Raw genomic sequence first — 13,859 nt, forward strand, 5'->3', positions numbered from 1 at the left:
CCGAGTATGGCATCAAGGAGCCCTAGCAAAACTGAGGTCAATGGGAATCGGGGGGAAAACACTCCGCTGGCTGGAGTCATACCTAGCACAAAGGAAGATGGTTGTGGTTGTTGGAGGTCAATCATTTGAGCTCCAGGACATCACTGCAGGAGTTTCTCAGGGTAGTGTCCTAGGTCCAACCATCGTTAGCTGCTTCATCAATGACCTTCCTTCAATCATAAGGTCAGAAGTGGGGATGTTTGCTGATGATTGCACAATGTTCAGCACCATTCATGACTCCTCAAATACTGAAGCAGTCCGTGTAGAAATGCAGCAAGATTTGGACAATATCTAGGCTTGGGCCGATAAGTGGCAAGTAACATTCGCACCACACAAGTGCCAGGCAATGACCATCTCCAACAAGAGAGAATCTAACCATCTCCCCATGACATTCAATGGCATTACCATCGCTGAATCCCCCACTATCAATATCCTATGGGCTGCCATTGACCAGAAGCTGAACTGGAGTAGCCATATAAATACCATGGCTACAAGAGCAGGTCAGAGGCTAGGAATCCTGAGACGAGTAACTCACCTTCTGACTCCCCAAAGCCTGTCCACCATCTACAAGGCACAAGTCAGGAGTGTGATGGAATACTCTCCGCTTGCCTGGATGGGTGCAGCTCCAACAGCATTCAAGAAGCTCGACACCATCCAGGACAAAGCATCCCGCTTGATTGGCACCCCATCTACAAACATTCACTCCTTCCACCACCGACACACAGTAGCAGCAGTGCATACCATCTACAAGATGCAGCAACGCATCAAGGCTCTTTAGACAGCACCTTCCAAATCAGCGACCTCTACCAACTAGAAGGACAAGGGCTGCAAATGGGAACACCACCACCTGCAAGTTCCCGTCCAAGTCACACACCATCCTGACTTGGAACTATATCGCCGTTCCTTCACTGTCGCTGGGTTTAAATCCTGGAACTCCCTTCCTAACAGCACTGTGGGTCTACCTACCTCACATGGACCGCAGCGGTTCAAGAAGGCAGCTCACCATCAGCTTCTCGAGGACAATTAGGGATGGGCAATAAATGCTGGCCTGGTCAGCGACGCCCACATCCCATGAATGAATAAAAAATAATTGCATCTTTATCGGTATGCATGCAACCCCTATGTCCCTGTAGCATAATGTAAGGAGAACCCACAAAATGTGTGCAGTCGTCTTCCAGTTAGCTCCCTAATGTTGCATTTAAATTGTCAATTTAAAGTAAATAACAATTAATATTTTGAATATCTTATATTTTGTTATTTATATGGTACAATTATTCAACTGACTGAAAAAGCCACAGAAAATATATGTAAATTTAATATGTTCTTGCGAAAACTTATTTTGATTTTCTTTCCTCTCTGTTCTGCTCATTTTCCTGGGTGATGCACAATTCTGTGTTGGGAGTGTGAAGATGCACCCTATTCCAATCTGTTCAATTTGCCAATAGGAGATACACCAAAGCATCGTAGGATGGGTCCCATCATATCACTTTCATATGTATTTTGCAGTTTAAATCACATAAACAGGTATCTTTGATTTAAATTTGCAAGTTAGATTTCAGTCTTGATTATACTCAAAGACTAAGCATCCACAGCCCTCTGTTAGTGAGTTCCAAATATTCACAACCCTTTGAGACATTTACCCTCATCTCAATCCTGAGTGACTCTCCAGCCAGGGAAAACAGTCTTTCGACATCTACCCTGACAAGCTCCCTCAGAATCTTATGTTTCAATGAGATCCCTGCTCATTCTTCTAAAATCCAGTGAATATAGGCCCATCCTACTCAGTAGGACAGCCCTCTCATCCCATGAATCAATCTATCAATTAAACTACAAGCAAACAAACCAAGGGAAATACACTGGAGTTACAGGACATACACGAAAATAAAAATCATCATCTCCCCACCCATTGAATGGAAAAAGTTTCCATCTGACATGGTAACCAGTTATCATGTGCTCATGTTTAAAATTAGAATTCTAAATGTCTAACGTGTTAGACATTAGCTGTAACATGAGCTGGTTACCGTAGCTGACAGCAACTTTCTTCACAGGAAGGATAGAAATTTCTCCTTTCTTATGTGGCTTGTAATGCTAATGTTAACAATGAATTTTTGTGCATCTGCTGTAATTCACAACTATAGAGCACATTTATTGTGCAAATGACTAGTATTTTAATATCTATTTTATTTTAAAATCTTGTTTGGCTCTACACAGTTTTGTTTTTAACTATAATGCTTTTTTTTTTTCCTTTTTCTTTACCTAAGCCACTGTCTTCAAAATTTACATATATATTCGTGCATGGTCTTAAGTCCCTATTAAGATGGCTATTTGGTACTTCGATTTAATTATGCATATTGATTTACTTAACGTCAGAGAATAATGCTAATACAGCCACTGATTTATTGAATAAGTTAAATTCTGTTCCTATTTGGCATTCAGAGTTTCACTGGTATTTTGAAGATCAGTTTCTGTAATTCTGTTCATTTATAATTGGGTTATAGTGATGTGGTAACAAATTAAAACAATTTGCATTTATAGTACCACTTCTAATGTAGAACATGTTTCACGGTGCTGAGAGTGGGGAGCAAAGGCAGGGGAGGGAAGTGGTGAGGAACAGCCGAAAATATGTAGATAAAAAGAGTAAAGAAATGGACAGCAACCCACATAGTGAGAAAACTGAAAACTTGGTTGAGAAGACAGGTTTTGAGAAGGTTTTTTTAAAGGTAGAGGGTAATGTAGAGGCGAGGAATTTGAGTATGGGGGAGCGGGGTGGCGGTGAAGACAGGCTTGGAGTCTCCGGGCGGATGGAAGCAGAAGGCGATTTATAAGGTTGGAGGAGGTTGCAGAGATAGGGTAGAGTAAGACTATAGGAGGCAAAGACCTGTTTGAGAACCTTGAGAAGAAAGGGAGGATTAGAGATTGGGCATTAGTTGAAGAGAACAGATGGAACAAGGGTAGGCTGGTGAACTGGTGATGGCAGTTTTTAAAAATGAGAGGGATGATGCCTGAATAAAGAATTCAGCTTGCAAGCTTTGGGGCGGGGGCATAGTTGTGGTCAATGTTGGTTGGGAAATGTATCAAACAAGCAGTAGTAGAATCTTGTGGAAGAGATGACCATAAATAATGTAATGGGTAGCTAGAGAAACTGCAGAGTCACAAGCGGTTAGAGAGTGGGAAGAGAGCATGAGGGGAGAAGTGAGGAATATGGTGGTTTTAATCTTCAAGACAACGACTCTTATTAGGCCTATACACTTGGTGTTAGAGATATTGATGGAAATAGATTATGGAGTGGTGGTTCATGGAGAAAATCAGATGGGTGCGTTTGCCTCAATGATCCTGGAATGAGAGAATTTAGCTGAAGAGAGTCAGACACAGTAGTGCTTAACCTGATTGAGTCAGCTCTTTCAATGAATAATTAGACCAGTCATGTACTTGCTGCACTCAAATTTAGCACCCAGGGACTTGACGGAGTAAAGTTGGGACTTTTAGGGAACAGCCCAGTGGCTGAGTGATTTAATGAGAAGTAGAATCATAGAGTTATTTACGACACAGATGGCGGCCCTTTGGCTCATCGTCCATGCCTGCTCTCCCAGAGCTATGCAGTCAGTCCCACTCCCCGGCTCGATCCCTGTAGCCCTGCATGTCTATTTCTCTCAGGTGGTCATCCAACTTCCTCTTGAAGTCATTGATCATCTCCACTTCCACCACACTTCTGGGCAGTGGGTTCCAGGTCATAACCACCTGCTGCATAAAAAAGTGCTTCCTCATATTCCCCCTCCATCTCTTGCCCAAAATGTTCAATGTGTCCGCTAGTCCTTATACCATTTGTTAATGGGAACAATTTTTCCTTGTCTAACTTATCTAAGCCTGTCTTAATCTTTTACACTTCTATTAAATCTCCCCTCCATCTCATTTGTTCTAAGGAGAACAAACCCAGTTTTGCCAACCTAACCTTGTAACTAAAATCTTCCATCCCTGGAACCATTCTGTTAGATCTCCTCTGCACCCTTTCAAGGGCATTCACATCTTTCCTGAGGTGTGGTAACCAGAACTGGACGAGGTACTCCAGTTCAGGCCTAACCAGAGCTTTATAAAGGCTCGGTATAACTTTGCTGCATTTGTACTCAATGCTTCTATATATGAAGCCCAAAATCCCGTGTGCTATGCTCACCACTTTCTCAATATGTCCTGCCACCTTCAAAGATCTATGCACATGCACCCCCAGGTCCCTCTGTTCCTGCACACTCTTTAGAACTGTGCCAATAAGTATATATTGCCTCTCCCTATTCCTCCTGCCAAAATACGTCACCTCAAACTTGTCGGTATTAAATTCCATCTGTCATCATTCTGCCCACTTTGCTAGCCTATCTGTGTCCTGTTGCAGACGATTCATATCATCCTCACTGTTTGCCTCACCTCCAAGTTTGGTGTCATCAACAAATCTTGAGATTCTACTGTACTCCAAGATCCAAGCCATTTACATACATCAAAAAAATCAGTGGTTCCAGCACTGCCCCTGTTTTTCCTTGTCTAACTTATCTAAGCCTGTCTTAATCTTTTACACTTCTATTAAATCTCCCCATCATCTCATTTGTTCTAAGGAGAACAAACCCAGCTTTGCCAACCTAACCTTGTAACTAAAATCTTCCATTCCTGGAACCATTCTGTTAGATCTCCTCTGCACCCTTTCAAGGGCATTCACATCCTTCCTGAGGTGTGGTAACCAGAACCGGATGGAGTACTCCAGTTGGGGCCTAACCAGAGCTTTATAAAGGCTCAGTATAACTTTCCTGCTTTTGTACTCGATGCCTCTATTTATGAAGCCCAAGTTCCCCATATGCTTTGCTAACCATTCTCTCAATATGTCCTGCCACTTTCAAAGATCTGTGCACGTGCACCCCCAGGTCCCTCTATTCCTGCACACTCTTTACAACTGTGCAATCCTCCAGTCTGAAAAGCAGTCTAGAACTTTGGAAACCGATGACGGATCAATTTGGCTGATCAACAAAGGAAAAGGTGTCTTGATGGATGTAAGGCCATGAGAAAGAACCTGTGATCTAGAATGGATTAGTTAAGGAGCTGGGAAGAATATTTTCCAAAGTTTTAGTAGAGGATGAGGAGCTAGGCAGAGGGACTGAATAAACAAGATGAAGAAGTGGTTAGAGATGGCCGGGTCAATGATCAAGATCTCGTGGAGGACCACGAGAGATGGTAAGGTGTGGGGGGGGAGGGGGGGTGGTGTGGTCGGCGGTGGTGATTGTGGCTGTAGGTAAAGGTGAACATAAGCAGAGGAGTAGGCCATTCAGGCCCTCGAGCCATTCAATTAAATCATGACTAATCTGTACCTCAACTCCGTTTACCCACCTTAACTCTATATCCCTTGATAATCTTACTTCCTTGAGGAAATTTATTTGAAGGGTGGAATTGAGAATGTCAATTTCAGTCATTGCGTTGGATTCCATGATATTTACTGGTGTTTTGGGATCTGATTCCACAATTCTACATATTTTTCTATGACGTTTGGAAACCTATGGCCTAGCTGCGTTACTGTTTCCATATTACAAATCTTTAACTTTTCAAACTTAGCAGTATAATTCTTAAGGTTTTTTAATATTTGAACAGAGTGCGACTTTACAACGAAAAGTAAGTAAAATATTTGAAAAAGCAGCTCGCGAGAATTGAATATAGTCAGCCTGATGTTTTAGAAAAGTCAACTGAAATATTTACACGGCCCTAAAATGTCTTCAAAGGAGGAGATACTGTGGGATAACAATTCTTATCTAGTGTCAGCAGCACTTTTTGCCAAATTTCTAATACTTAATGTCTGAATTCCAGTAGGAAATGTATTTTTAACAGTAGTTGTCAATCGCTGCAGCCTTTTACGATCTCCATCTATTTACTATGGCATGATAATAAAGAACAGCTAGTTTTCTGATTAGATGTGACATTTTAACTTTCAGCCTGACACCAAGAAGCTTGAGCCCTACTCCCACAAGTCCTTGCAGTCCATGTAGTCCGCTACATGCTTTTCACTTTTGGAGGTAAGGGTCTGATACTGTTTCGGTCTGTCAAAGAAAAGCTCAGTTGAAAATAACGTTTATATGTGCACTGAGGGAGGTCATCCAGTTTTTATTAATATTTAGTGTACGGTTTCCATTTTGCTGTCATTCCTTTTTTAGACTCCAGTGAAGTTGAAAAATATATTCCTTACTTCTGTGCAACTTTTTTTTATGCCTTTCATTTTCCTTGTTTTCTTCTTGGTTCTTTTTGCTGCCTGTTCTGTGTATTTTTTCCTCCATATTTTCAGTTGTCTTCTTTTTTATTTTTTAAGTTTCCTTTCCTCACTTGTCTGGTATTCTCTGATTTACCATGTGGACTGAATTTTCGTGATCTACCAAGCAACTCGATGTCCATTACAATGGGGGAAATGATAATCAACTGCCTGGCGGGGAACTAAAGGGATTGGATTGTCTTCCTGTCTTACATCCATCCAATTTTACTTTACAATTTGTTTTAAAAAAATAATAAAATTGGGTAGGGTGTTAAACAAGGGTTCGATCTGATCACGTTATTTTCCCACTGGGTGGGTCAGGTTAAAAATATGCCCTCTCAGAATATTCGGCAGGATGTAACAAGAATGAATACTTGTGAGGCATTGCTGAAGTTCCTCACAGTTGTCTGATATTTGGTCTAGTGTCCGTGCTGGGTCAATAAATGATGTTGCAGCTTTCAGAGATTATGAATTATTTTGTTCTACCTACATGTTTTTACAGCACTTTTGTTAGATGATGACTTCTGCTGTTACTTCCTTCCTTTCTTTTATGTTTTTAATTAGGTTCCTTTGCTTGCTATCTTTTTCTTCTGGACTGTTTTGAATTTTTGATGCATACTGTTCCATGGGGTTGATTGCCATCTACTACCTCAGCCAAATGATCACTCTCATGTGTGAGCTTTGCCAGTGAATGCCAACAGACTCCTTTGAGTGGAGGAACTACGTATCCACCTAGAAAACTAGTAAAAACATGAACAGCTTTGTAAAAGCGGACACTGCCACAAAGAACCTGGCAGCTCAAAAACAGCCCTGACTTTAGGCCTTGTGACTTGCGAAGTTGGGACTGAGTGCAATAGGACATGAGCTTGCTATTATTAAAGCTGGAGGTATATTTTTAACCTTCCATTAAAAAGGTGCCAGGAGAGGCAGAAGCAAAAATACCTGATGTTTAATTGATAGAATTACTGAATTTTGAAACTACTGAAGGGGCAAGTGAATCCTGAGGACAAGATGTTTAAGGAAGTCTAGGGGCATGCACCTCCATATCCCTTGAGAATTTAGTTTTGTAATATTTGATTTGGTGCATTTTCTGGCATTTTAGAGCCTACTATAATTGTACCTTTTCAAGTCATAAATAGTTTTTCCTGGAAGGGTTGCGGACATTTTAAGTACCAGTTGATTGTGGCATTGCATATGGGAAGTTGAGTTCTGATATACTAATTTGGCAGAGGGATGGGAAGCAGGAGGTAACGTTAGAGAGGAGAAACAAGGTACACAAAGTTGAAAGAAACAGATAGCATTGGAATAAGAAATAGTAAGGTATCAGGTAGGGTCAGAGAAAGAGGAAAGGCAGTAAATTCTAAATTAGGTTTACAGTGCATGTTTGTGACCGCACGGAATGTGGTAAATAAGGTTGGTGAGCTTCAGGCTTTCTCGAGGACCATAGCATAGTGGTAATGTTACTAGACTAGTAATCCAGAGGCCTGGACTAATGTGAGTTCAAAGCCCATCATGGCAGCTGGGGGAATTCAAATTCAAGTAATTAATAAATGTGTAATAAAATGCTAGTCTCATTAATATGAAACTACCAAATTGTCGTAAAAACCCAATGGTTCACTACAGCCCTTCAGGGGAGGAAATCTGCCCTCATGAGTCTCCCGACCCACATCAATGTGGTTGACTCTTAACTGCCCTCTGAAGTGCCTTGGCAAACCAATCAGTTGTAGGCGGCTCACCACCACCTGCCCAAGGGCAATCGGGTGGGTAATAAATGCTGGCCTGCCAGCGACACCCATACCACAAGGACAAAGGCGCAGGTAGTCACGTGGGTGTTTGATGTTGTGGTAATTGCAGGGACCTGGCTCAAAAAAGGGCAGGACTAAGTACTAAATATTCCTGGTTACAAGTTGTTCACCAAAGTTAGGGAAGGAAAGAAAGGAGGAGGGGTGGCTGATTAAGGATACTAATACAGTGGTGGAGAGAGAGATGATGTCCTCGAGGGATCAAGGACAGAATCTATTTGGTTAAAGCTAGGAAACCATAGAGGTTCCATTACACTACAGGGTGCATTCAATAGGCCTCCAACTAGTGGAAAAGATACAGAGGAACAAATTTGCCATGAGAGGTGCAAAATTTATTGAGTAGTTGTAATGGCTGACTTTAATTATCCTAATACAGACTGGGATAGTAATAGTGTAAAGGGCAGAGAAGGGGAACAGTTTCTAAAGTGTGCTCAGGAGAATTTTCTACAACAGTATGTTTTCAGTCCAATGAGGAAGGAGGTATTGCTGGATCTGGTTCTCGAGAATGAAGTGCGACACATGGATCAATTGTCAGTAGGTAAACATTTAAGACAAGTGATCATAGTTTCATAAGGTTTAGGTTGGCTGTGGAAAAGGAGGAAGAGCAATCCAGAGTAAAAATAATTAATTGGAGGAGGGCCAATTTCAATAGGGTAAGAATGAATCTGGCCCAGGTAAATTGGAATCAAAGATTGGCAGGCAAAACTGTAATTGAAATTAAAGAGGAGATAATTTGGGTACAGTTGAGGCACATCTCACAGGGGCAAATGTAGGACAACAAAGCCAGAGCTTCCTGGATGACAGAAGAGTACGATGAAACAGAAAAATGGTGCGTATGACAGGCAGAGGGTATGGCTGAGGTACAAAATGAGTACTTTGCATCTGTTTTTACCAAGGAAGGATATGCTGCCAAAGTCGGACAGGCTAAAAATTGTTAGAGGTGTTATTCAAAAAGCTGGAAATACTTGAACTTGCTAAGTCACCAGGTCTGGATCAGATGCATCCGAAGGCATTGAAGGACGTAATGGTGGAAATTGCAGAGGCACTGGCCATAATCTTCCAATCCTCTTTGGATACAGGAGTAGTGCCAGAGGACTGGAGAATTACAAATGTTACACCCTTGCTCAAAAAAGGGTGAAAGGATGAATCCAGCAACTACAGACCAGTCAGTTTAACCTCTGTGGTGGAAAAGCATTTAGAAAGGATAATCTGGGACAAAATTAACAATCACTTGGATAAATGTTGATTGAGGAAAGCCAGCAGGAATTTTTTTTAAAGGCAAATCGTGTTTAACTAACTTGCTTGAGTTTTTTTTGATGAGATGGCATTGAGGGTTGCTGAGTGTAATACTGTTGATGTAGTGTACATGGACTTCCAAAAGGCATTTGATAAATGCACAGGTTTGTCAGCAAAGTTAAAGTCCATGGAATATAAGGGATGGTAGCAGCATGGATACAAAGTTGGCTGAGTGACAGAATAGTGGTGAACGGTCATTTTTCAGTCAATGTTAGGACCCTTGCTTTTCCTGATTTCTTGTTAATGATCTAGTCTTGGGTGTGCAGGGTAGAATTTCAAAATTTGCAGATGACACAAAACTTGGAAGTATTTTGAACTATAAGAAGGATCATGAAAAACTTCGAGAGGACGTAGGCAGGCTGGTGGAATGGGCGGACACTTGGCATACAAACATATGTATTAGGAGCAGGAGTAGGCCACTCGGCCCCTCGAGCCTGCTCCACCATTCAGCAAGATCATGGCTAATCTGATTGTAACCTCAACTCCACATTCCCGCCTACCCCCAATAACCTTTTACCCCCTTGCTTATCAAGAATCTATCTACCTCTGCCTTAAAAATTTTCAATGACCCTGCCTCCACCACCTTCTGAGGCAGAGAATTCCAAAGTCACACAACCCTCAGAGAAAAGATTCTCCTCATCTCTGTCCTAAAAGGGCAACCCCTAATTTTCAAATGGTGCCCCCTAGTTCTGGACTCATCCACAAGAGGAAACATCTTTTCCACATTCACCTTGTCAAGACCGTTCAGGTTCTTATATTAAAGCCTGGCTACCCGACCCGAACTCGACTAGACCCGACTACATGTGTCTGGTTCGGGTTGGGTCGAAATTCCGAGTCCAGCATTCGGGGTCGGGACGGGCTGGACACTGCTTCCGGGAAGTCACAGGATCAGGTTTACTAATGATTCCCCACAACTCCAGCTGCAGGAATAGCCTGCTGCCGGAACGGATAAAGGAGATTCGTGTCGGGTTGTGAAAAAAAATTAAAGGGTTTGGGTTGGCTGTGGTCGAGTCGGGTTTTAATTTTATAACTGAGCCAAGCTTTATCTTATGCACTTCAATCAAGTCTCCCCTCACTTCTAAACACTGGCGGATACAAGCCTAGCCTGTCCAACCTTTCCTCATAAGACAACCCACCTGTTCGCAGTATTAGTCTAGTAAACTGTGGGCGGCACAGTGGCGCAGTGGTTAGCACTGCAGCCTCACAGCTCCAGCGACCCAGGTTCAATTCTGGGTACTGCCTGTGTGGAGTTTGCAAGTTCTCCCTGTGTCTGTGTGGGTTTCCTCCGGGTGCTCCGGTTTCCTCCCACATGCCAAAGACTTGCAGGTTGATAGGTTAATTGGCCATTATAAATTGCTCCTAGTATAGGTAGGTGGTAGGGAAATATAGGGACAGGTGGGGATGTGGTAGGGATATGGGATTAGTGTAGGATTAGTATAAGTGGGTGGTTGATGGTCGGCACAGACTCGGTGGGCCGAAGGGCCTGTTTCAGTGCTGTATCTCTAAACTAAACTAAACCTTCTCTGAACTGCTTCAAACGCATTTACATCCTTCCTTAAATAAGGAGACCAATACTGTACACAGTACTCCAGATGTGGTCTCACCAATGCCCTGTATAACTGAAGCATAATCTCCCAATTTTTGTATTCAATTCTGCTCGCAATAAGCAATAACATTCTGTTAGCTTTCCTAATAACTTGCTGTACCTGCATAATAACCTTTTGTGATTCATGCAGTAGGACACTCAGATCCCTCTGCATCTCAGAGCTCTGCAATCTCTCATCATTTAGCTAATATGCTTTTTTATTCTTCCTGCTAAAATGGACAATTACACATTTTCCCACATTATACTCCATTTAGTTTAGTTTAGTTTAGAGATACAACACTGAAACAGGCCCTTCGGCCCACCGAGTCTGTGCTGACCATCAACCATCCATTTATACTAATCCTACACTAATTCCATATTCCTACCACATCCCCACCTGTCCCTATATTTTCCCTACCACCTACCTATACTAGGGGCAATTGCTAATGGCCAATTTACCTATCAACCTGCAAGTCTTTGGCATGTGGGAGGAAACCGGAGCACCCGGAGGAAACCCACGCAGACACAGGGAGAACTTGTAAACTCCACACAGGCAGTACCCAGAATTGAACCTGGGTCGCTGGAGCTGTGAGGCTGTGGTGCTAACCACTGCGCCACTGTGCCGCCCCAGATCTTTGCCCAGACATGAGGAAACACTTTTTTTTTAATACAGCGAGTAGTTAGAATCTGGAATGCAGTGCCTTTGAGTGTGGTGGAGGCAGATTATATCGTGGCAGATGAAATTTAATGCAAAGGAGTGTGAAGTGATGCATTTTAGTAGGCAGAATGGGGAGAGGCATTATAAAATAAAGGATACAGTTCTAAAGGGAGTTAAGGAGCAGAGGGACTTGGGGGTATATGTGCAAAAATCATTGAAGGTGGCATTGGAGAGAGTACTGCAAAGAGAATGGTTCCAGCGATGAGGAACTTCGGTTACGGGGATAGATTGGAGAAGCTGGGGATATTCTCCTTAGGGAAGGTTGAGAGGAGATTTGATAGAGGTGCTCAAAATCATGAGGGGTCTGGGCAGAGTAGATGGAGAGAAACTATTCCCATTGGTGGAAGGGGCGAGAACCAGAGGACACTGATTTAAGTCGATGGGTAAAAGAACCAGAGGTGTCGTGAGGAAAAACTTTTTTTACGCAGCGAGTAGTTAGAATCTGGAATGCACTGCCTCAGAGTGCGGTGGAGACAGATTCAATCATGGCTTTCACAATGGAATTGGGTAATTATCTGAAGAAAGTAAACTTGCAGGACTACGGAGAGACGGTATGTGAGTGGGACTAACTGAGTAGCTTTTACAGATAGCCAACACGGACACATTGAGCTGAATGGGCTCCTTCTGTGCTGTAACCTTTCTATGATTCTAAGATTATGGTGGAAGGGGGAATAATCGGATTGGAGATGCAATTCATTTTAAAGTCATAACATTCTGCTTTTTAAAAATATTTCCATTAAAAATGTCTGTGTCTAGATTTATAATGGAAACTGCCTGTGTAAGCTTGTTAGGATGATGGGTGTGACACCAGGGAGTCTTAGTAAAATTGAAGTCAATGGGAATTGGGGGAAACTCTCCACTAGGGCAGAATGTGATGGCAGTATGACAACTTTACATAGACAGTTTTCATTATCAATGTGGACATGGAAACTTCTCACAGAAAATGTTGATAGGAAATGCACACAATTCCAAGATTTTTAATGTGCAACATATCAATCTCCCATGATGATACATATATTCCCCCAAGGAGAAGTTGTATTCTTCAGTTAAAATGTTTGTGTGCCATTCTTTCCTACAGTAATTTCAAGCCTATTTCATTCTTCTGAACCTGTTAAAATTTATTTTCAAGCGCTGGAAATAAATCATTGTTTCTGCTGTCATTAAAATTAAAGAAGACGTGCACAACAGTATGACTTACAGCATTTAGCATAGGGAATTGAATGTTGTGCTCTTTGATCCACCTATGGCTGACTATCTGGCTGGCTGGAGCTTGGGGTTTGCAATCTGATCATCTTATTGATTATTAATGTTTGCTGCTCATATTTACACATGGATGTTGACCTGGATGGTGCAGTGCCTCACCTGATTACTCCATGAGAATAAAGGTACTGCCTTCATGCACACACAAACTGCATGTCACTTTCAAAGTCATAGAATGTAACTGGTGTTGCATTCATATACAAATAAGCCAGGGGTATGTATTTATTGCAATAGTAGATACTGTAGTAAATGCACAAACTTGGGGAATCTCAGTAGCTGGACAGACAGTGGATCTTGCTCTATGCATCATTTTTCATGTTCCAAAATTAAGTAAAATTCAACATCACTCCAATGCCACTTCCCATTGAATTTCCAAAATCTCTTTTTTTTTAATTCATTCTTGGGATGTGAGTGTCACTGGCAAGGCCAGCATTTATTGTCCTTCTCTAATTGCCCTTGAGAAAGTGATGGTAAGCTGCCTTCTTGAGCCGCTGTAAGTATACCCCCAGTGCTTGTTTCTGTAGAGCCCTTTAATACAACTGAGTGGCTTGCTATGGACCTGGAGTCATGTGTAGGCCAGACTGGGTAAGAATGGCAGGTTTCTTTCCCTGAAGGATATTACATACATACGTACATATGAATTAGGAGCAGGAGTAGGCCACTCAGCCCCTCGAGCCTGCTCCGCCATTCAATAAAATTATGGCTGATCTGATTGTAACCTCAACTCCACATTCCCGCCTGCCCCCAGTCACCTTTCACCCCCTTGCTTATCAAGAATCTACGTACCTCTGCCTTAAAAAAAAATTCAAAGAATCTGCTTCCACAGCCTTTTGAGGAAGAGAACAGGGCGGCGCAGTGGTTAGCACCGAAGCCTCACAGCTCCAGGGACCC

At 42.3% G+C, this 13,859-nt stretch overlaps 1 protein-coding gene across 4 annotated transcripts in view; it reads left to right on the forward strand.

Annotated features, from left to right (window-relative positions):
- The window catches only part of mast4 (microtubule associated serine/threonine kinase family member 4), a 575,541-nt gene that overhangs the window by 301,272 nt on the left and 260,410 nt on the right, over positions 1-13,859 (forward strand). For 2 of the 4 annotated variants that reach the window (XM_068029433.1, XM_068029434.1), the window contains exon 6: positions 5,997-6,077. The exons of the other annotated variants lie outside the window; for them this stretch is intronic. In XM_068029433.1, the coding sequence (XP_067885534.1) occupies positions 5,997-6,077 (81 nt within the window). The remainder of the gene's footprint in view (positions 1-5,996; positions 6,078-13,859) is intronic. 4 annotated transcript variants of the gene reach the window in all.

This window comes from Heterodontus francisci, chromosome 4 (assembly GCF_036365525.1).
Source record: "Heterodontus francisci isolate sHetFra1 chromosome 4, sHetFra1.hap1, whole genome shotgun sequence".
Taxonomy (NCBI): Eukaryota; Metazoa; Chordata; class Chondrichthyes; order Heterodontiformes; family Heterodontidae; genus Heterodontus; species Heterodontus francisci.